Raw genomic sequence first — 23724 nt, forward strand, 5'->3', positions numbered from 1 at the left:
AACATACCTTTGAAGTTTTGAATCTATTACAGGCTTTTTGGCTGAGTTTGATTGCTTAGAACCAGGCTGGATTTACCACCTTCCTCTTCCTTATCGGGAGGTTGAAGATGACACACACCCCTCTCCATGATATTAAATTTGAAGAATAGTTCCCTTTTTCCTCCTCCCCTTTGTTCATTATTATCTCTTATCCTTATTTTGTTTTAGTTCCAAGATTACACCCCCACTTATGCATTTGCTTCCATTTATTTGTTCCCTTCTTCTAAGCCTTGAACTTCCATTAAATTACAGCAGTGCCACTACTTGCATTATTCGAGTTTTCCATTTGTATAAGATGTTGGACTGTTATAGAAATTACAGATTTGCCATTAGTCCTAGTACTTGAGTTGTTTAGTGTTGAGTGGGCTCATAAGCGATCCCAACGGGTATTTCAAATCCCGGATTGCACAACCACCACTCTATCTCATTATTTTTACACAATACTCTGTTCAAACTCTCATATGTACTCGAAGCAAAGTAGAAAAGTATTGTCACAGGCTGATGCCCTTCCATGATTTTAGCCGTCATTGTCAACTTGGATATATAATATCTTGAGATTGTTGGTAGGGTAACTTCAACTTCAGATGATGTCATCATGCCAAATGAGCTTGTTGGCCCTTAAAAATGATTCGTAAGGAAAAACAGTTTACAATTTCCATTCCCTATGATGTTGCAAAATAAGATCTTCTTGGATGCTGAAACTTTTCTATTGCACAAATAACTTGACTATGAGAAGCGAAATTAAGATCCAATCTAAAAAATTACAATTTTCTTCAAAGATCCTTGTGGATCCACAAGACAACCCATATGGGCAGCATGTAGAGAGCAATAAGCAAGTTCTGATCATGTGAATCAATTGTTTTTTATTTTCCAACATATGCAACAGTTCTGGCCAGCTGTTACAAAATTTTCTTTATGGAATTGCTTTCAACTTTCTTCTTGCATTCTCAACACTCCCATTCCGTTTCCTTTATATCCTCTTGCAACCTTGATAAAGTTCGATACTGTGAAATCTCTTCATTGCCTACTTATCTCCAATAAATATGCCTAATGGGTTTTTCACCTGGTTCTGGAAAGTTGTTCCTGGCTGAAGGGGGTCTGAGACTATTCTAAGAGAGCTCTAGCTAAGATTTAAATGCTCCAAATTATATTCATGTTCCTGTTAATGACCATAATGTGTACCAGATTCACATCATGATGTCTTAAGATTCCCAATTGTTGTATCTCTGTTTAGAAAAAAAATAATAGAACAAGGTTGGTTGATTTGATGTTTACATCTTGATTCTAGCCATAGTAGGGTCTGACCAAAACATGCTTTCACCTGGTGGCTTATTTTTTAAGAATCTGGTCAATGTTAGTTTCAAATTCAAAGCAAAATCTGGCTTATTTTTGAAGAATCTGGTTAATGTTAGTTTCAAATTCAAAGCAAAATCACCAACCATCTATGAGTGAGTGCAGTTCTAATTATGTGATTTCTTCCATACATGCCCAGAATATTTTCATTTCAAACTCCAAACTGGAACTCCCATTATTGTTGCTGAGTTCATTTAGTTGATGTCTGCACTTTTTTAATTAAAAAGGTTCCTCGTGATATACTTTTGTTGGTGTTTATAGTTATTTCTGGTTTTGGATGCTCTTTGAGCTGTTTCTCCCACAGTAGGATGGTCGTTGTATTACTGCATCACTTTTTTTTTAATCTATTTCAATAAATAATTACGAATCCAGGAAGGGAAAAAATATATTAATAGATAAATGAAATTCCTTACTGATTTTTCCATCCCCCTCCCAAAAAAACATTTCTTTGATAAGTGGGTTATTATCCATCCTTTGTTTTTTTTGAACCCTACGGAACTGACATTTAGCTTGGCATTACTGTTATGGAAAACTCTTGACATTCTTCTTTAACTATATTCATTAAAAATTATTAAAATTAAAAAGAAACTTACGTATTTGTTGGATTACTTTATCCATCTTTTGATTATGGAGGAAGATGTTTGTGGCTGCACATTTTCTGGCATAGTTGAGGTGTTGCATGGTCATGGACTAATTGATTGACTAACTACATTTCTGGGATGGCTATTGGGCTTCTGAATCTGAATACCCAGAAACCAACTTTTGGTTAGAAAAAAGGCGGGTTCAATGAGATTCCATTGCCATATCCGGCCTCCCACAGTAAGCCAAGAAGTTGGGGGTGGCTTGCTTATTCCAAAAGTAGAAGCTCAGACAGTTGTCCCAAACGTGCCTTATAGATAGCTGCTGCTCTGACACTAGGACATTGGTATGTAGAGCTTTTCTTCTATTATTTTGTATTTTTTGAGTACTTGCCCAGCTCAAATCTTACATTTCAAAGAGGATAAAATGAGTTGATGATCTGAGCGTCCCTTAACTGGCTTTGTATGCAGTTTTTGGTGATTATTGACCGAAGAACTATCTTTCAACTGCTATCTGATAATGTCTTGTGCTTTTTTCTCAGAGGTGCTTGGAAGAATGGCTGCAACTGCTGAAGTCTGTGATGCAAACCAACAGCTAATTGTTAGTGGTGAGCTCCGGGCACTCCAACCGATTTTCCAAATATATGGCAGGCGTCAAGTATTTTCTGGTCCAATAGTTACTCTCAAGGTCTTTGAGGACAATGTTTTGGTCCGTGAGTTTCTTGAGGAGAAAGGCTATGGTAGAGTTCTAGTCGTAGATGGCGGTGGGAGCTTGCGCTGTGCGATCTTGGGAGGAAACCCTGTCCAACAAGCTCAAAACAATGGATGGGCTGGTATCGTTGTGAATGGATGTATAAGGGATGTTGATGAGATAAATGGGTGTGATATTGGAGTGAGAGCACTGGGTTCACATCCTATGAAAGCCAATAAGAAGGGCAACGGAGAGAAAAACTTCCCCATTACCATTGCAGGGACTCGAATTTGCGATGGTGAATGGCTCTATGCAGACACTGATGGCATCCTGGTTTCTCGAACGGAGTTGTCAGTCTGAGCAGCTGTTTGGGGACCATTTAGATAGTATATAATTTGTCGGAAGTAAAGTTATGGTTATGCATCTTTGTAAACTTGTCTTTCCAGTCAGTTTGGAACTTTTAAACCCCCCATGTGGTTCTCTTTGATCTGTAAGCATATGTTATGACACGTTAATCTATTTGAACTCTTCTTGTAGGGACTCTTTTAATGATTTAATTGTATTAAATAAGCTGATGATATTGATGCAAATAATGTCATAAGAAAATATATAGACTTATATTAACTGCTGTTCATTCTGGTGAATGCCTCTCTCCTTTCTTTTGTAAGCAAGTGTTAGACCTTCCATCATACTAAGTGAGAAATAAATTCATAGGGTGATTGGTCCAAATAGTTAGGATATTTCAAATTTCATTAAAAATTCTTAAAATAAAAAAAAAATTATGTATTTGTTGGATCACTTTATCCATCTTCTAAGCAGAAGCGCGAAAAGGTGTCCAAAATGTGCCTTATAAATAGTTGTCTTAACACTAGAACATTGGTATGTAGAACTTTGCTTCATGTCTTGTGCATTTTTTTCAGAGTTGCTTTGCAGATGCAGCTGCAGCTGCTGAAATCTGTTAAGCTAACCAATGGCTAATTGTTAGTAGTGGGCTTCGGGCACGCCAATCGGTTTTCCAAATATATGGCAGTTGTCGAGTATTTTCTGGTCCAATAGTTACTCTCAAGGTCCTTAAGGACAATGTTTTGGTCCCTGAGTTTCTTGAGGAGAAAGGCTATGGTAGAGTTCTAGTTGTAGATTGCGGTGGGACCATGTGTTGTGTGATTTTGGGAGGAAACCCTGACTACAAGCTCAGAACAATTGATGAGTAGGTACAGTTATTGGTGAAACCTGATCCAAGTCCGGAAAGTGCAGTGGTGATTTTTGGCGGGTTGTTTCGGTTTCAAAACGTGCTAGAAAGGCCTAAAAGTGCATATATCAATGCCAAAGGCTTGATTCTTGTATAGTTCGTCGAGACCTTTGAATCGATATGTATTTCGACATATGTTTAGTTCTGGTCTGAATTAGATCGGATGGGTTTTTGGGCTTCTAGGGGCATTTCTATATTTATCTTGGTTAAGGCTTCCTCATAAAAGATTTTTATTTCATTGAGAGGGTTAATGTGAGATTTGAGGGTTTGTAAAATTCTTCAGAGTAGTAGTGAAACCATATTCTATTGCCGGCCGTGGATGTAGCCTACCTTCTTGGGGTGTGAACCATGTAAAATCCTTTTTCGTTTTCTTTTGCAAATCCCATTTTTGGGTGTTGTTTTTCTAACAGGTATTGTGCCGAATGGATGTATAAGGGACGCTGATGAGATAAATGGGTGTGATATTGGAGTGGGAGCACTGGGTTTGCATCCTATGAAAACCAATAAGAATGGCATCGGAGAGAAAATGTCCCCATCACCATTGCAAGTAGAGATGTAAACAGATCGAATTCGATCGAATAGTGGCTTTATCATATTCGGACCGATTTGGATAATATCCTATCGATTTTTGAACGGATTCGGATAATTCTTTTTGAATACGGATTCTCCTAAATAGATATGAACACGGATTGAATACGAATTTTTGACCATTCATTGACATCTTTACCCTTTTGTTTAATAAGAATTAGGATTGAGAATTGAAACTTGAGAGATCAGCAACTATCCTTTCTTCTACACTTCTTAGTCTTTGATTTACTTTTGATTTTATCTTGTATTTAGATTCGGATTATTTGGTGGTTGGGTGGGTAATTTGGTAATAGATCTTCCCATTCGGGCTTTCTGGGTAATCCGATAAATTTCTTGTAAAAGGCTGTTCGTGTTGATACTTGATATGAGTGGCATCAGATTCGATTACGATGTTTGTAATTATCCTCAAGGGATTTCTATCCCAAAAAAAAAAAAAATTATTCTCAAAGGGAAATTTTAACATTTCCGAACAGAAGGCGAGAGATTCGGGAACGAGATATCAGTTTTGAAAATATCGTTGATATTTTACGAGGGAAGAAAAGTGTGTGTGTGTTTCTTTTGCATGGCCCTTAATTGTGACCGGTAACGAGCCTTTATGATGCACAGCTGGCACGTTTTCTTCAATCGCAAGGGATCATTTGCCAACTACTGTCGGTTAAGTCCAGTATCGAATTTACGAAATTAACCTTTCGACTCTTAAACACTTGGAAGAGTCGTTGTTTCTGCCAACTACTCTCGACTCTCGAGCCTTTGCTACCTTCTCCTTCTTCTGGTACCTTCACTGTGCTAAAGATAAAACCCTAGCGAAGATCTGAAACTTTTAAGTTCTCTTTTCTCTTTGGATTTCTCTAGTTGAAGAGATATTGGGTTTGTTTGTGATTCGAATAGGTTTTGGTGGTGTTGGGACTTGGGAGTGAGGGAAAAAAAAGGGAGAAAGAGGATGAAGATCCAGTGTAATGCGTGTGAGACTGCCGAGGCGAGCGTTCTGTGCTGTGCAGACGAAGCCGCTCTTTGTTGGGCTTGTGATGAGAAAGTTCATGCGGCGAATAAGCTAGCGAGTAAGCACCAGAGAATTCCCTTGACGACTTCTTCTTCTATGCAGATGCCTAAATGCGACATCTGCCAGGTGAGCTTCAGGGTCCATGTATACTTTATTGATTGATGAAATGGATCTTCCGTAAATTTCTTTTTCAATTTTTAGGTCTATATTTGAAGGTTTAGACTTCGGATTCCTATTTTATCTGTCTTCTACTTTCTTTCTTTTTTTTGGGGGGGGGGGGGGTTGGGTTGGGGGTAGAGCTCTTAATCTCCATGTCGTGTGAAAGTAGTTCTTCTGAATGAATAGTAAAAGTATCGATTTTGGCATGTTGAAATATCCCCACCTCCTTGCTGTTCTTGTTGGGGGTTGGATTTGGAATTATCTTTTGCCTTCAGAATTCCAATTCTTGTTAAAATTGCTTTTATAATGTTATACTGATTGATGAAATAGTTTTCTGTGAATTTTTGTATTATTCTTTAATCATTTTCTACATGTTTGGGCTTATTCAGAGACAGATTAAGTCTTGGGTTCCTAGCAGGGTTATTTTTTATATAGTGTTTCGTACTTCTGAAAGGTGTGAAATGGACTTGATGTGGTTATTGCTGTGATTATATTTGGAACTTGGGGTATTTTTCGTGAAATGATGGTGTCTTTCTTTATGCCTCGCATACGGCTTATGGTGTATTGTTATTCGAGGGCCCTTATTTAATTATGTTTTTAATTTTAGATTGTGAGCGTTGGTCAATGAAATGGTAACAATACTTTTTAGTCGATTATGGGTTTCCTGTAAGTTCTCCTCTACTGGCATGCTGTTCATGATGTAATTATAATTAAATTATGCTGTGGTTTGGAATTGGAATTTCCTGTATTTAGCTAGTCGAATGTAATCATTGGTTGTCAGCTTCCAGTCTATATTTATGCTGAGTGATTGTGGATCTTGAAGGTACAATGAGTCTTGACAAATTTAGAAGCTTGACCAGTATTTAGTGGTTGAAGGGGGTCACGGAAATCCCTCTTTATTCACCCTATCATCCATTCTCTCCATACTGAAGCAGATCCATCTTCAATTTCCGATCAGGCTCAGGATCTTGTTCCTTTATAAAGAGGTGGTTGCCTGTCATTGTAACATTGGAAACTAGGTTGAAATCTGACATGCCTACTGTAGAAAATACAGGTGAGAAACATGCTAAGTTTTCATGACTACCCTGTAGATTATGATTCAAGAGTATTGTTCACTCGGTTGCAGTCGGAAAAAATATAGAGAAAAGATTATAGATATTAACTACAGTAGACAGTCAACATCTCAAGTAAAGATGCAGCTCAGGCGGGCTGAGTTGAGTTATTGATGAATTTTGAAGAGGTTTGAGCCAGAAGCTGGCTAATTGTACTCCTAATCCAAAGTGTCCTGTTAAGACATTTGTTCTCGATTTAATAAAAGAAAAAGAAAAAAAAGAGTAGGCTACCCCTTTCACTGGTTTTCCATTATGAATACAGTATCTATGCACTTAGGACATCGTTGGTTTATGATGAGAACAGGGAGAGAACATTCCATTGGTTATGTTGCTATTTTCATTTAGTCTTTAGCTTGTTCAGTAGAATGTAGTCTGTGTACAATACGATGAGATTTTACTGGAATGAGAAATGGATTGGTGATAGCCTCGGAAAACATCTTGTTACTTTGTCGTGATTTGGAAGTCATTAGCAATCTTAAGAATTTCAAAGTCGAGAGGTGTATTTAATGCATTCTTTTGGAGCTAAGTTATATGGATCTTGATATTTCTTAAAAAAAAAAAAAGGGGGTACGGGATCTAGATTTCATCAATATGTACAATTGAAACAGAAGCTAGGTTTTTTATTTTTTGGCTGTCAGGTTTCTGGCTGTCATAGTGTAGTGTATTGTCAATGATGTACGTGGATTGTGTTAGATATGTAGTGCATTGTCAATGGTGTACGTGGATTGTGTTAGATAATTCTTGTGCACAAATGTCCTTCATTGTTTTGTAACTGGTGACAGGTAGCTTGGTAAAAATGTGCTGCAATGTTTGGTTGTTTGTCCTAGTAGTTGGTATAACTTGGCCTTTGATGGGTGGGGGTAATCAGTCTTAGGAGTTGTAGGCAAAGAAGGTCTAACATGGATCTGTCCCTGAAGTATAGTATAACCCTTGTGCTAGGGTGTGGCCAGGTATGACTATACTGCAAGGCTGCACCTGAGTATTGATTACACTCTGAATTCACCTGATTTTAGCATATGTGGATGGAATGCCCTGGACTTCTTACCTTTCATCAAAAGTATTACCGAGGTTACTTTGTTATTTCTAGCAAGAGAACCTAGAGTATGGTATCTAAAGGGTTATATGGAAACACCTATGCATAGAGCAGAAGATTTTACCCTAATGTGTTGTAGGTAAGAAGGGGAATAGTGTAATATATTCATCTAATCAGATAATCGAAAAAATTAGGGAGTGGTTACCACTTGAATCAGGGTATCCACAAGGAGGCAGTGCGACATCAAGAGTAAATTAAAAAAAAAAAGGGGGGGGGATGACAAACATAAGAGCACGCAACAATAGGAGCGAAGACCTACAACAGACTAGACACACTTGGTTTGGCTACTCTTCTGCGACCTCCTTAACTGGTATATGCTTCTAAAAGAACAGGACACTCAACTGAGTTATATTTTTCTTCTCACGCCTGTCAATAAGTATTTATCAAGGAAAGGAAAAAGCAGAGGAAGTGGGAAAGAAGAAAAACGTATAAACCGGCAATCATTTTTTGTATGTAAGAAGAAAAGAATATGCAGACTGAAGTAAAGAGCACATAATGCATCTTCACATATTTACAAGGTGGAAGCAAATCTGAGTCCCATGACTGAGTCTTTGGTTTATATATATATATATATTTTTTTGCTTTCTAATATTTAATCCCCAATTTGCAGGAGACTGTTGGTTTTTTCTTCTGCCTTGAAGACCGAGCTTTGCTTTGTAGGAAGTGTGATGTTGCCATACACACAGCAAACCCCTATGTGTCTAAACACCAGAGGTTTCTGCTTACGGGGGTGAGAGTGGGGATTGAGCCTAAAAGACCAGATGCACCTCCTATGAAGGAGAAGTCAAATCCTGTGGGAAAAGGCCCTGAATCAGTATCTCGAACAGTGTCTAGAAGGGGCTCTACTGCATCAGTGACTGGTGAAACTAATGGAGTCTTATCAGGGCAATCCAGTGGAGGTACGGGTCCAACAATGACTAAAATGTCATTTTCTGGAGGCACTACAACTGGATCTATCCCTGATTGGCCGTTAGATGAGTTTCTTGGACTAACAGATTTCAATCACAATTTTGGATTTATGGAGCATGGATCTTCCAAGGTATGCTTTACTACATATGAATCTCATAATTGTTGGAAACCTAAAATTTTCTATTTTAACTAAAGGTCGGAGTTGTATAGATTTTACACTTCCCAAGGATTTTCCCCGAACTTTGCCTTTTACTGGCTGATGTCTCCTTAGGGTTAGTCAAACTAAACATACAGCCTCACTTGGAAACCATTTGTTGAAACTAAGCGTGACTAGGTTTTATTTAGTCCAAGTGTTGCTCCTCTTGGACTGTGGTCTTGACGAATCTCAGGGGCCACATTTGGGACAAATAAGCTGCTTTGGATCTCATCTGGTTATGGTTATTGGTTATGTTGAAGCGACGTTAGAATTTTGGGGTTCTATATGCTCTGGGTCTGTTTTTACATTAGATAAAGAAACTCTGCGCCACTAAATTCTAGGTGCTGAGAATGTGGGAAATGTACACATCTTTTTGAAAGATCCCTTGAATTAAGAAGGGACATTACAACGACTGCTCAGCCTTATCCCAACTAATTGGGGTCGGCTACATGGAACCTTGCCCTCCAATCAGCTGTATTTGAGGTCATACTCTATAATTGATATGTAAAATGGGTTTGGCTAGAGTTGTTTCTGCACCAACCCTCCCTCTTTATCCAGGTTTGGGACCGGCAGCAAAGAGGGAGGGACGGTATGGCTAGTATATAGTTAGTTCTCCCAGAGTTTGTAAAGCGTTTCGTCGTTTAACTACCTGCCAATATAATTCTCATTTATGTCTCTCATCTATAACCTTTATTGCCAGGCTGATAGTGGGAGGCTGGGAGATCCTGAATGGTCTCCGTTTCTACGAGATGCTGATGAAGATTTTGGTGTTGATGAGTGTGTGAGCCAGGTGCCAGAAGTGTCATTTATGGTGCCAGAGATCCCATCCCCACCAACAGCCTCAGGCCTCTACTGGCCAAAGAACTTGCATAATGCACAATTTAACAGGGGATTGTTCGTTCCAGATGTAGGATGCTCTCCAGTGCAAAATCTCAGGCAGCACCATCTGGATGCCCAAGTTCCAGAATGCCGTAGGCAATACTAACTGTGAAATTTTAATCATCCTTCATCCTTCACAAGGAGAGAGAGGAGGCAGATGTGAAATCTGTTTTTGTACAGATTTTGTAGTATGTAGTGGTTAATATTTGTGGGTGTTCTGAGGTTGTAACTTGACATTCTGGTTAGGCATCTTTTGTTTTCTTCTAGGTAAATGTTAGCCTTATAAAACAGATTTGCCTAGCTTTCACCATAAAAACATGGGCCTACGCCTTTACGGGCATAAGGGCTAGCATTTGTCTAATCTGATTTAACTTGTTTGGGAGGCTGTGCTAGTTTTGTATTTGGTTGGCAAAGGTGATATCCTCTTAATTCCTTTCAATCGAGGTGCTATTAGGTTTCAGGTTCTTATGAAGTAGTCTTGGTTCTTGCTTCTTGTGGGTTACTGAGAAGCATCTTGTGAAGGTTACTGGTGATACCATGTGTTTTTTAGAGTGAAATGATCAGTAGTCTCTTCTTTTATTATTGTCAGGAGTTTAGGGTTTGTTTCAAATATGACCTTGAATAGAGTTGATTGGAGGGTAAGGATTCATGTACTTAGCCCATTTAGTTGAGATAAAGACCGAATAGTTGTTGTTGATGGATGGATGGTGAAGATTGCAACTGCAAGTGTTCTTCTTCCACTGTCTATATCAAGCACTTCTTCGAAAGCATAAAAAACTGGGGAAACCCAAAGCTCCCGAATCTGCCATGAACTCCGTGCCTTATGAGTGTGTGGTTTGTACCACCGCACACGTGAGCGACAAGACGGTATTTTAGTATTTTTGACTTTTGTTGTTCTTGTTTGTCTAGAGGCGACTGTGTTGGCAGTGATGTATAATATGGTTAACCTTGAGATTGGTTGGTTGGGTAGCATGCGGAGATTTTATCATGATCTTACGAATCTAACGATCTCACAATTGAAGAATGAACTCTTCTCTGACGACCTTATCTCTATAGGGGCATTGTCTTGATATTTTCCAAATTTCTCGAATCTGCCATGGAGGAACTCCTCCAGTCCTACCTTAGTTGCAGAAACCATGGCGGAAAGAGGATGAAAGAAATTGAAAGTGAAGAAACCTGAAGTTCTCTAGCTTAAGGTATTTCACAAATCGCTTGAATTGGCGTTCTACGATGGGAGGAACTCCTGCCTTGGTTGCAGGAAGGAATAGTGATTGCCACAGGCACAAAGTGGGTTTTTGAATGCTTTGATTTAGGAAAGGGAGGGCTTTGTTGGGACTTGGGAAGGACGAGACGTGTTACGGTCCTCAGGGAAGGTGATGTGGCAACAAAATCGTGCGACCGAGAGAAATGTGGAAAAAGTTTATTCCTTTTGTTGTCGTCTGCTAAGACGGATTGAGCTCCTCTTCATGGAGCCCAGCACGCCCAAGAGGCATCGAGCCGCTGGGCTGTGCTGCACACATGTTTAGGCACCGAGACAGCTCAACCCTGGCATTGAGTTCCCTGGAGAGGAACCAGATCCCATAAAAAAAATTATTTATGGAGTCAATTTCTCTAAGTAGTGGAAGAAATATTTGTTCGTACCTCTATATATATATATATATATATTGCATTTACTTTAAAATATATAGGTTATAATAATGATTGATGCTATTATTTGTTTATTAGATAATATACATGTTTGTGTTATAGTGTATATATATATATATTCGTATTTTTGTTTACATATTGGATTTTTGAAAAGTATTATTGCACTCTGATCCATTTAGTTGTCGTACATATCCATAACTGTTTTATTGTTGTAGGTTCTGAGCGCAAAAGGGGCGTCTGGGGTTGGATCGTTTTGACTTCTGGATTGTGATTGAGCTGGAGACTGCTCAGAGATCGATGCATAGTTTTCTTTGGAGCCTAGTGTTGGAGAGCAAAACCTCCCAGGTTGGGAATTGGGTATTGGGACGTTAGAGGCCAAAAGGCCTGCCGGGCCCAAGATGATGCAATGGAAGAACAGAAATGAATACCTATAAAAAACACGCACAGAAAATGGAAAGAGCGAACGTCACACGCGTTAATTGAACTCTATCCCACAACCTTATCTTTTATCGCTACATATTGCAACTACCCTTGTGGGTTTGGGGTTGGGAGATGTATTTCATGATGTGTTCTTTTGAAAAAAGGTTTTTTACAAATGCCCACTTATCCAAACACCTCTTTACAATTTTTTTAATTATAAATTTTTCTTTATTTTCAAAATATTGAATTTTGGTCCAGTCCCTTAATTTGAGATATTAGATATTAGTTACAGGATATCTAATGATCAAAATACCTTTATGATAAAAATCCATCAAATTAAATAATAAAATAATCAAAGACATGAGCTACAAATGCTCCGTCTGGGCAAGGGTAGTGGTAAAGCAGTGCAGCTCTCTTCAGAACTTTCATGGTAGAACAAAGTGTTGTACAGGTGAAAAACGTAGGGGGTTTCTCAGTTTCTCTCTTGGGTTTAGTCTACTGGTTGCGGCCTTGCAGGTGGAATGAAGTGAAGTGAAATTGAGAACATGTGTGAGGTTTCATAATAATAATTGAATTGGGAAAAACTAATAAGTCCGTAGATCTTTTGCTAAATAGAATAATCAATTCCGAATCCCAGAAGCACTTGGACTAAATCCGTAGAAATTTTTTTTGACTCATGATCAATTAGTATTTTCTTAAATGCTTAAACATCAAAAAGTTAAATCCTGACTCGATCGTTTGAATCGAGTGCCTTCAGGGGCAGTCAAGCTATGCGAATAGATGGAGTTGCTGGAGTTCCCAGATAAGTTCTTGATTAGATTTTGGATTCTCCCAACCAAGCTTTCTCCATTGGTCGTTCTAATGGCAGTATTGACACCCAAATTGGTTAGAGCTTCGTCTGATCTCTCTCTCTCTCTCTCTTTGGGTTTCGTTTATTGCGTGCTACATTCATTCTTTGCCCTAATGAATACGATCTCGAACTTGAAACTTTCAAACGATGTCAGCAACAAATTCCCTCATCCCTTGTCTTGATTCAAGGGAAACTTTCTTCATTGCAACTTCAATTTTGAAGGTTTGATTTTAGGGTTCCTCTTCCCCAAATGGTTTAGGGTTTGATTTTCAGTTTCAAACCCTAAACCATTTGGGGAAGATAAGGGCAATTTGGTCATTTTATTATTTAATTTTGATGGATTTTTATCAGAAGGGTATCTTGATCATTAGATACCCTGAAACTAACATCTAACGTCTCAAATTAACGGACTGGACCAAAGTGCTACAATGTTTTGAAAATAAGAGGAATTTATAATTAGAGAAATTGTAGGAGGCATTTGGACAAATGGGCATTTTCAGGGGGGCATTTGTAAAAAACCCTTTGAAAAATCTATGCAAACTTGAATACTTGTCAAAATAGATAAAGAGAGAGATGAAATTGCAAATGGTGGTTATGTTGGGTGTGTCGACATGCAAAAGGGTTTGAAAATGTGGTGTTTAGAAATCTTTTATTAGTTACTTCTACGGAAAAGGATCCTCTTGCACGGGAGGGGTATCAGTGCGCATCCAATGGCTGGGCTGTTACGATGTACACACCAGTACACATGTGCATCGTGGCAGCCCAGCCATTGGATGTGCGTTAGGTGCCTCCTGCACAGGAGAAGATCTGAATCCTTACTTCTACGGTAGAGATATCAAATGTAGATTTTTATTTGAGTAATTTACATGTACCTCTCCTTTAGTTTGGTCCAATTACAAGAAACCTTCTTGTTGTTTGAACAATTACATCTATACGCATTAAGGTTGATGGTGTTAGTTTTGAAATGTCAAAGACAGTTTTAACCTTATAATTTCTTCAAATAAAATGATAATTTTTAAATACAATTTTTACCCTTATTGCAAAACCATCTCCGACGAAGGTAGAATATTTTCGTTTCTTCTACTTATTTTGTTATAATTTAAAATTGGGAGGGTTCAGAGCAGGTGCATGGTGGAGTGTACCAATGATATGTAACGAATGGTGTGTTGTACATAGGAAGGCATTGAGATAATTTCATTTCATGTAAAAAGGAGATAAATAAATAGAGAGTACTATTGTATCCTTCTCTGGCGGCTTAGAGAATCTTTTCCCAGTAAAACTATTGAAATGTCTTTATAATCTAGTCTTCTTCTAGAAAAAAGGAAATAGAAGTGATATGGAAAAATAACATGGTTTCCTCTTATAACGTGAGGAACAAGAATGAAGTAGTAGAGAGACGATGCATAAGGGGAAAAAAATAGAAACAAAGAAGAAAAAAGAAAAAGATTAGTGTAATAAATAATCCAAACGTGGACGTCTATTTATTGAATAGTTTAAAATATAGAGGAGAAAATCGATTTGGTTTAGGATTGAGAGTCTTGAAATGTGGCTTGTAGAAAATAAAGGGATTGGTTCTATTTGAATGGTCAGCTTAGCAATATCTAGAAACCCATATAGCAAACCATGCATGTGCTAATGGAACAGTAATAGTTTTTAGATGTATCAACCCAAAGAGATGAGTATGAAGTCTAAGGGTGTCAATTTAGAATCGAAATCGAAAATTGAAACCAAAATGATCATTTAAAATTGAATTGAATTGAATTAAATTAATTTGGTTTGGTATTGGTTTAAAAGTTAAGATTTTTTTTTTCGATTTCATGACTAAAACCGTTAAATCGAACTAAATTACCTATTTTCAAACTGAATAAGGAATCAAGTAAAGTTATAATAGTATTACAATCAAATGTGGATGAAATTATATTCCTTTTTAATGTTTTGAAAAGTTTTGATGAAAAATAACCCTAACAAATAATGGATTTTTTGCTAGTAAAGATATAAAAAGTTTGCCCAAACACCTAAAACATGACCTAAATCAAATACGAAACCGAATTAAAACTGACTAAAGGAACCAACTATGAAACCGAATAAAAACCAAATCGAACCGGTTTTAATTAATTTCTACATTTTATATCTCGAATTGAATAATTGAAAACGAACCGATTGACACCCTTAGTGTGAACATCTGATTGTTTGGGAGATTCCCTCTGACCCGCTTGATGGATGAATGCTTTTTTCCTTTTATAATGTTATAATTGATTCTCAGACACACCTTTGCCGTCTTTGAGTGAAGAATCTTCCAAGCGGACAAAGACATATATTTCAATTATTAATCTGAGGTAGGGATCTCGAACTGTGCTCCTCTATTAAACCTTTGTATGTTTGATGAATACCCAAAAAATGTTTTTTGAGGTCCAAGGTAGGTTCTGAATAATAATCCAAAAACATAGAGTGGACTGTGAGCATTGTTAACAAAAATGGGAACGACAAAAAAATGGAGACTTGTGGTACAGGTTTTAAACGGAGCAAAACATCAGATGGTATGATAAAAAAGTAGAGAACAACAAACAAACATGAATGGACATACGAGTTTAAACATACAGTTTAAAAAAAAAAAAGGACAAAAAAAAGATAGTATACTCATATAAATTGAGAGATTATTATCTAAATATTTACATCTAATGTTCAAAACAATTATAACATCCAACATTAATGCATATGTATTCCACAACCCATTATAAGTTTCAACAAAAAAAATATTAATAAGGGACAAACGTGAAATGAAAGGTGTTGTAGCTTTTGCCTAGGGAATTGTTTTAGCATAAGCAATTGATTCAGTATGATTATATTTTAATTAGAACACGTGTTGGATGAAAGAAAGAGTCTTAGGCTCCCTTATCGATTTATACTCTATACACGTGTACTTATGTAGGAATTTGTTATTTTTTCTCCTTGTTATTTTACTTCTTCAATAACAAATTTATTGAATAATCCTTTTACAATGACAATGGCATGGAGTCTGTTTTGAATTGGAACTTCACTTCTTAATGAAGCAATTTTTATTGAGCATTTATGTAAGATACACGTGATGTTTTTTGAGTTTTAAAATTCGGGCATACAGTTTAAAATGTGGAAAATAAAAGTATATGTTTTTTTTTCCTACCAGTTTAAGAGGCATACAGTTTTTTTATTTTTTGCGAAGAGTCAATAAATGTATTGTATTAGATGAAAAAAGGAGTCTTAGGTTCTCTTATTGATTTATACTCTATACACGTGAACTTATGTAGGAATTTGATATTTTTTCTCCTTGTTATTTTACTTCTTCGATCAATAGCAAATTTATTGAATAATCCTTTTACAATGATGATGGCATGGAGTCCGTTTTGAATTGGAACTTCACTTCTTAATGAAGCAATCTTTATTGAGCATTTATGTAAGATACACGTGATGTTTTTTGAGTTTTAAAATTCGGGCATACAGTTTGAAATGTGGAAAATAAAAGTATGTGTTTTTTTTCCTACCAGTTTAAGAGGCATACAGTTTTTATTTTTATTTTTTGCGAATAGTCAACAAATGTATTGTATTAGATGAAAAAAGGAGTCTTAGGCTCCCTTATCGATTTATACTCTATACACGTGAACTTAGGTAGGAATTTGTTATTTTTTCTCCTTGTTATTTTACTTCTTCAATAGCAAATTTATTGAATAATCCTTTTACAATGACGATGGCATGGAGTCCGTTTTGAATTGGAACTTCACTTCTTAATGAAGCAATCTTTTTTGAGCATTTATGTAAGATACACGTGATGTTTTTTGAGTTTTAAAATTCGGGCATACAGTTTGAAATGTGAAAAATAAAAGTATGTGTATTTTTTTCCTACCAGTTTAAGAGGCATACAGTTTTATTTTTTATTTTTTGCGAAGAGTCAACAAATGTATTGTATTAGATGAAAAAAGGAGTCTTAGGCTCCCTTATCGACTTATACTCTATACACGTGAACTTAGGTAGGAATTTGTTATTTTTTCTCCTTGTTATTTTACTTCTTCAATAACAAATTTATTGAATAATCCTTTTACAATGACGATGGCATGGAGTCCGTTTTGAATTGGAACTTCACTTCTTAATGAAGCAATTTTTATCGAGCATATATGTAAGATACACGTGATGTTTTTTGAGTTTTAAAATTCGGACATACAGTTTAAAATATGGAAAGCATGTGTTTTTTTTTTCCCTATTAATTTAAGAGGCATACAGTTTTTTTTAATTTTTTGCCAAGAGTCAACAAATGTATTGTATTAGATGAAAAAAGGAGTGTTAGGCTCCCTTATCGATTTATACTCTATACACGTGAACTTATGTAAGAATTTGTTATTTTTTCTCTTTGTTATTTTACTTCTTCAACAACAAATTTATTGAATAATCCTTTTACAATGACGATGCATGGAGTCCGTTTTGAATTGGAACTTCACTTCTTAATGAAGCAATTTTTATCGAGCATATATGTAAGATACACGTGATGTTTTTTGAGTTTTAAAATTCGGGCATACAGTTTAAAATGTGGAAAATAAAAGTATGTGTTTTTTTTATCCTACCAGTGTAAGAGGCAATAAATTTTTTTATTTTTTGCCATGAGTCAACAAATGTATTGTATTAGATGAAAAAAGGAGTGTTAGGCTCCCTTATCGATTTATACTCTATACACGTGAACTTATGTAGGAATTTGTTATTTTTTCTCCTTGTTATTTTACTTTTTTCAGTAACAAATTTATTGAATAATCCTTTTACAATGACATTGGCATGGAGTCCCTTTTGAATTGGAACTTCACTTCTTAATAAAGCAATTTTTATTGAACATTTATGTAGGATACACGTGATGTTTTTTGAGTTTTAAAATTCGAACGTATAGTTTAAAATGTAGAAAATAAAAGTATGCATGTGTTTTTTCTTTCCTACTAGTTTAAGAGGCATACAGCTTTTTTATGTTTTTGCCAAGAATCAACAAATGTATTGTATTAGATGAAAATTAAAAAAAAAAATTTGAAAGAATTCAAAGAAAAACTATTAGACTATTGATCTTCCTTCGACATAGCCATCAATAGAAAAATAACCCAATCAAACGAAGAAAAAACAATTATATAAAACAGCATGTGGGTCTCTGTTGACAATTCCGGCTTATATCATGCGTAAAGAAAGGTGGGACACTATCCCACGTACCAGACACTATCATGTTTAAACGTGTTTAAAACGTGTTTTTACGAACAGTTTCCTTGATATGCTATTTTCAATTCTGTTGACGTACGTAGTGACGTAACTAAGCTCAGTTTCCTTGACATGCAATTTTCGCCATGCCAAATCGAGTACGTAGTTCAGTCTGAACTTCAAATATAAATAATAAAGCTGTGATCTACTACTTCTCTCCATCACTTCATTTGCAGTAATTAGCAAAAACCACAACCTCAATAATGGAGATGTTAGCATTTTACTACTTTCTAGCTTTCTTTCTTGGATTTCTCCTCTCCAAACAACCCTTCCCAAATAGAAAAAACCTTCCACCAAGCGGCCCTCTCTCCTTACCCATCATCGGCCATCTCTATCTATTCAAGAAGCCACTCCACCAAACCTTAGCTCGTGTGGCAGCCCAATACGGCCCTATCTTACTCCTTAAATTTGGTTCACGCCGTGTTCTCCATGTCTCTTCTCCTTCAGCAGCTGAGGAATGTTTCACAACCAATGACATCATCTTTGCCAACCGCCCTCACTTCCTACTTGGGAAATACTTGGGTTTCGATTACACCATCCTCTCCTCTGCTTCCTATGGCCAGCATTGGCGCAATCTAAGGCGCCTCACCACTCTTGAGATCTTCTCCTCTACTCGTCTCCAGATGTTCTCTAAAATACGTACCAATGAAGTACGCTCTTTATTGCGGCGGCTCGTCGTCGCCGGAAACTCTTCTAAGACCATAGAAATGAAGTCCACCTTCTTTGAGCTAACCCTCAATAATATGATGATGATGATTGCTGGAAAGAGGTACTATAATGATAATGTTGGGGACCTGGATAAGGGAAGACAATTCCAAGAGCTTGTAGAGGAAATATTTGGTGTTGCTGGAGCTTCGAACGTTGCAGATTTCTTGCCATTGTTGAAGTGGGTTGGCTTCAATAGTTTGGAGAAGAAGTTGGTGAGGTTGCAGAGAAAGAGAGACCAATTTATGCAGGAATTGATTGAAGAGCATCGGATGGCAAGGACTCAATCCAAGGACGAAAAGTCTTTGATCGATATTCTATTGTCATTGCAAGAAAATGACCCAATGTACTACACCGATGAAATCATCATAGGTATTATACAGGTAAGATATATCTCTCGGCGATGAGCTTCTAGCTCAGTGGCAGGCCTCCATGCAAAATTTTTTGCTACTACCAATGGTAGTGGTGTACGTCCAGGGAGTGGGTCCAGATCCTCTACTGCCGAGCTGCCCGGCAGGATCGTGCTGCCCAGACACGGCGCTGGGCGCAATGACCGCTTTATCTCCACTCGGGCAAGGCGTTTGGGCAGGGGTAAGACGGATATTGCGTGCAACACCGTGTCTGGGCAGCATGGTCCTGCCGGGCAGCTCGGCAATAGAGGATCCAAATTGCCAGGGGGTCGACTCCTACCCCTCACCTTGACTATAGTAGTAGTAGTTGTAGTAGGGCTGCAACAGGGTCGGATTGGGCCGGGCTGACCCTGATTGGTCAAGAGAGATGCATGGGCTGGCCAATCTAGGAAGAAGAAGAAGAAGAACGAAGAGTAAGAGGAACCCAAAAAAAAAAAAAAAAAAAGAAAAAAAAAAAAGAAGAAGAACAAGAAGAAGGAACATGAAGAAGAAGACATGGTCAGCCTTAGCTCGAGGCCTCAACCCTGACTCTGTCCAACCTTGACTCAAGACTAGAAATTCCCAACCTTGATCCGCCCTTAGGCCAGGATATCTCAACCTAGCTAAACCTTGTTGGGGCTCATGGTAGGCTTGGGCCGTCAGGGCCAAACTTGCAACCCTAAGTTGTAGGTACTTATCAATAAGTGGACCTAATGTCCCTTGCTAGCCCCCTAGTCGGTCCTGGGTCCCTTGTTTAGCTCCCTCGTTGGCCACTTGTTTAGCAGCCCCCTCGTGGGTCCATCTCTGGCTCCAATGTAGGCCTTGTTTTTATTTTTACTTTTATTGAAAGATGGAAAAAAAAATCATCTCCAAATCCTTAAAAGTGCAGTGTGGTGCAGAGAGCTCGACACATAAAAGATGCTAAATCCAACGATGCCGAGGTCGAGAAGAAAGAAGAAAAAAAAACTGGGTCAATCGAGCTCGACATTGTTGGATTTAGCATCTTCCACTTGTCGAGCTCTCAACCCCAAACTGCATCGCACTACACTTTTAGGGAATGGAGAGGATGTTCATCCAATGAAAGATTTATACGAGAAAGGGAAGGTGAGAGAAAAGAAACATGGGAGAAGGGATTTTCTTCACATTGTTGTTTGATTGTTGATGGAAAGGGAACTTCCATCTTTTGACAAAAATTTTCTTCATCCTTGACAAGGAAGAATCCCCTCACCACCGGTGATTTGACCTTGTGATTAGATTCTTATTCATATCACGCTCTATTGTACATAGGATAAAAAACAACCCACCTTAATCCGATAAGTGACTTTGGGATGCCCATCTTGGACTGGTGTTGGTGCCACTCATTGTAGTGGCGCCTGAGGCATGAGGTCTCGAGTTCGAGGCACCCCCTCCACTATCGCCTGCAACAAGCTAGGTACTTTCTGTAAATAATTGTTGGTCCCTTCGTGGTTCTCTCCCCCAGTGGGCCCCTTCTAGCACCCAAAAAATAATCTAATAAGTTGCTTCCCATGTATTGCCATGGGGAAGATAGTGAAGGGTGTCTAATGAAGTGTAGTTTTTCCCAATTTTAGAAGTGAGGTTTATGCAATAGTATATAAAGTTGCATAGACATGATGACAAATGAATCTTCCTCACTGTGCAGGTTTTGCTAACAGCTGGGACAGATACTACATCAGGGACCATGGAATGGGCAATGTCACTATTGTTGAACCATCCAGAAGTCCTCAAGAAAGCACAAGCTGAGATCGACACCATTGTAGGACAAGACCGACTGCTCAATGAATCAGATGTTGCCCATCTCCCATATCTTCATTGCATCATAAATGAGACACTTCGTATGTACCCTGCAGGCCCACTGCTAGTACCCCATGAATCATCAGAAGAGTGTACTGTTGGAGGTTTTACCATTCCACGCGACACGATTCTATTGGTGAACCTAGGGGCCATCCATAGAGATCCCAAGTTATGGGAAGAACCCACAAAGTTCAGGCCAGAGAGGATGGAGGGCATTGGAGGAGTAAGGGATGGGTACAAGTTGATGCCATTTGGTTCGGGGAGGAGGAGTTGCCCTGGGGAAGGTCTGGCCTTGCGTGTGGTGGGCTTGACATTGGGTTCATTGATTCAGTGCTTCAAGTGGGAAAGGGTTGATGAAGAGTTGGTTGACATGACTGAAGGTACCGGACTCACCTTGCCTAAAGCTAAGCCCTTGGAGGCTAAGTGCAAACCACATACAGCCATGTTGAGCCTCCTCTCTCAACTTTGATTCACCGTTTTTCCATGACCTTGTTCCATAGTATTACTCGTTCTATGTCTACTGTCATAAAACCAATAAAGCATCGTTAATTATTCTAAGTATTGTAACCAAGTATATCATAAAGTGTCTTTGTGTTTTTATACACAAAAGGCAAAATCAAAAGAAATAAATAAAGGGAAAATTTCACGTACCTCCCTTGCTTTCTAAACTAAGTTAAAAAAACACCCAGTCGGTTAACTGGACACGCTAGTTGCTAACAGTAGAAATTTTCAAGTCATGTTATGACCAATATATCCTTGATGGAGTAAAATGACACTAATGCCCTCTGTTGACCAAATAGCCCTCATCTTCCCCAAAGGCTTTTGAAAAGGCTCCTGTCCTGCAATGGCGGGAGCTGGAGCGTCCAGCCCAGCAGAACCACCTAAAAACAAGGGGTGGGGTGGTCATTTCACATATGGGGCCCAGGTGGGACCCACCAGTGAAATGACCACCCCACCCCTATTTTTGCTGTGGTTTTGCTGGGCTGGACGTTCCAGCTCCCACCACTGCAGGACAGGAGCCAAATCCAAAGGGTTTAGGGTTTGGGAAAAAAAAGATTAAAATGGATCCTACCATTAAACCCACCAAAATCCACTTCAATGGATTCAAATTCAGGAAGTTAATGCAAAGTTGTCTTCCAATTACAGGTTTATAAGATCCTACCTGATATGAACAAAACTGCACTATTTCCTCCCCAAATCGTTTAGGGTTGGAATTCCTGTGATGACAAAGATGTCATTTAAAAGTTGTTGGTGATGGTGGTGGAGTTTTGATTATGCTGATTGATTGGTTTGGTTTGATAATCTGGTCACTTCTGGCAATGACGAGACACAGGGAACAGACCCTAAGAGAGCTCTACGATATCATTGATATGCTTACGCAACCGGAGGCATGTAAAGATATTTTCTCTTTCCTATTTTTCTCCTGTTCAATTAGGGTTTCAGAATTGTTGTTGGTTGGGTTTTGCGGTTTCATCCCGTAGGAGATTTTGATGAATTTTTCCGTTCGGATGGTCGGTTGTGTTTTGCTACTTGTCACTCCTGCATTGTGCTGATGCTAAAGCATTACTTTGAAAGACTGGATGTGTTATCCTGGTTTTTTGGGAGGTGGCGTGTGCTTCAGTGATGAAGTTTTTATAATCTGCTACTTTGGTATTTTTGTATTAGTCTATTTCTGTATTAATCGATCTATTAGAGAAGGTTATTCATGTTGAAATAAACTTGCATTTTAGATGATGCCAGTTCTGAAAGGGAGTTGTTGCATTCAAGGACCTTCGACCTTGAAATTCAGACGAATACGGGTGAGACATTGTTGACTACTAGGGTAATTTCATTTTCGCATCTGGAGACTTCTCCTGCAAGTTTGGTTTTTCCTGAATCTGGATCCATTGAAGTGGATTTGCAGGTTTGGGGAAGATCAATTGCAGGTTTTGGGGAAGATGAGGGCATTTTGATCAAGTAAAACACAATTTTAACTTGCGTGTACAGTTAACAGACTGGGTATTTTTGTTACTTAGTTTGGAAAGCGGGTGAAAATGTACATAAGTCATACCGTAGGGGAGGTACATGAAATTTTCCCATAAATAAATAAATTCCCTCATATTACGTTCTCCGTATGGGAGCACATTTGGGAGTAGGGTGCGCCCACACACATGAGGGCCATGGGACAGGGGCGAGATTTTGTTCATTTAGGGTGGCGGGTTGGTCATATCACCCACCCCATGTGTCTGAGCGCACCTTGCGCCTCTGGTGTAGAGAAGTTTATCCCTATTTGTTAATAGAGTTTTATTTTCCTTCAAAGTTTCAACATAAAAAAAAATGAATATAAAAGATTCTAATGCTACGTTTGGTAACAATTCTGCTCTCAAAAAATACTTTTGACTCATGAGTACTTTTTTCTATTTCTGCTCACAGAGAGTAATTACAGGGAGTAGATTGGCTTTGGTAACCAAGAGAAAAGAAAATGTTCCAGGTAAAAAAAAAAAACAAGAATGCCATTTGATAGGGATCTTATAGAATCACTTCCTACATTCATTATATTTACTAAAATATCATTTGAACTTATATATTTACGAAAATACCATTACCTCTATTATAACACCCATTAAACCAATACTTGTCGGCATAATTATGAAAATGCCATCGTACTAAAATATCATTTTCACTTATATATTTTTTTTATTTCTACTCATTTTGCATCTCTTCTAAAAGATGAAAAGTTTTTCCCATAGCTTTTCTCTACTGAACCTATAAACCAAAACTGTATATGAGGATACATCATTTATAAGTCTTTTTCTTCTT

General features: G+C 38.0%; 3 protein-coding genes across 3 annotated transcripts; all 3 read left to right on the top strand.

Annotated features, from left to right (window-relative positions):
• The first annotated feature begins 2470 nt into the window (after positions 1-2470).
• Positions 2471-3151, top strand: LOC122652657 (putative 4-hydroxy-4-methyl-2-oxoglutarate aldolase 2). The gene has a single exon (XM_043846462.1). It carries the CDS (start codon positions 2491-2493, stop codon positions 3019-3021), a length of 531 nt encoding a protein of 176 aa, XP_043702397.1. The 5' UTR covers positions 2471-2490; the 3' UTR covers positions 3022-3151.
• A 2209-nt stretch (positions 3152-5360) lies between these two features.
• On the top strand, positions 5361-10097 carry LOC122652656 (B-box zinc finger protein 22). The gene is made up of 3 exons (XM_043846461.1): positions 5361-5624; positions 8473-8901; positions 9668-10097. The coding sequence occupies exons 1-3, from the start codon at positions 5439-5441 to the stop codon at positions 9950-9952; spliced, it is 900 nt and encodes a 299-aa protein (XP_043702396.1). The 5' UTR covers positions 5361-5438; the 3' UTR covers positions 9953-10097.
• Positions 10098-18222: 8125 nt separating this feature from the next.
• Positions 18223-21420, top strand: LOC122652645 (cytochrome P450 81Q32-like). The gene is made up of 2 exons (XM_043846447.1): positions 18223-19107; positions 20774-21420. Exons 1-2 carry the CDS (start codon positions 18223-18225, stop codon positions 21392-21394), a joined length of 1506 nt encoding a protein of 501 aa, XP_043702382.1. The 3' UTR covers positions 21395-21420.
• Positions 21421-23724: the final 2304 nt, after the last annotated feature.

Source organism: Telopea speciosissima, chromosome 2 (assembly GCF_018873765.1).
Source record: "Telopea speciosissima isolate NSW1024214 ecotype Mountain lineage chromosome 2, Tspe_v1, whole genome shotgun sequence".
Classification (NCBI taxonomy): Eukaryota; Viridiplantae; Streptophyta; class Magnoliopsida; order Proteales; family Proteaceae; genus Telopea; species Telopea speciosissima.

Coding starts and splice junctions, on each gene's coding strand:
- LOC122652657 (XM_043846462.1), top strand. CDS start 2,491: ATGTCTTGTGCTTTTTTCTCAGAGGTGCTTGGAAGAATGGCTGCAACT.
- LOC122652656 (XM_043846461.1), top strand. CDS start 5,439: ATGAAGATCCAGTGTAATGCGTGTGAGACTGCCGAGGCGAGCGTTCTG. Junction 5,625..8,472: donor CTAAATGCGACATCTGCCAG/GTGAGCTTCAGG, acceptor CCCAATTTGCAG/GAGACTGTTGGTTTTTTCTT. Junction 8,902..9,667: donor TGGAGCATGGATCTTCCAAG/GTATGCTTTACT, acceptor CTTTATTGCCAG/GCTGATAGTGGGAGGCTGGG.
- LOC122652645 (XM_043846447.1), top strand. CDS start 18,223: ATGGAGATGTTAGCATTTTACTACTTTCTAGCTTTCTTTCTTGGATTT. Junction 19,108..20,773: donor TCATCATAGGTATTATACAG/GTAAGATATATC, acceptor CTCACTGTGCAG/GTTTTGCTAACAGCTGGGAC.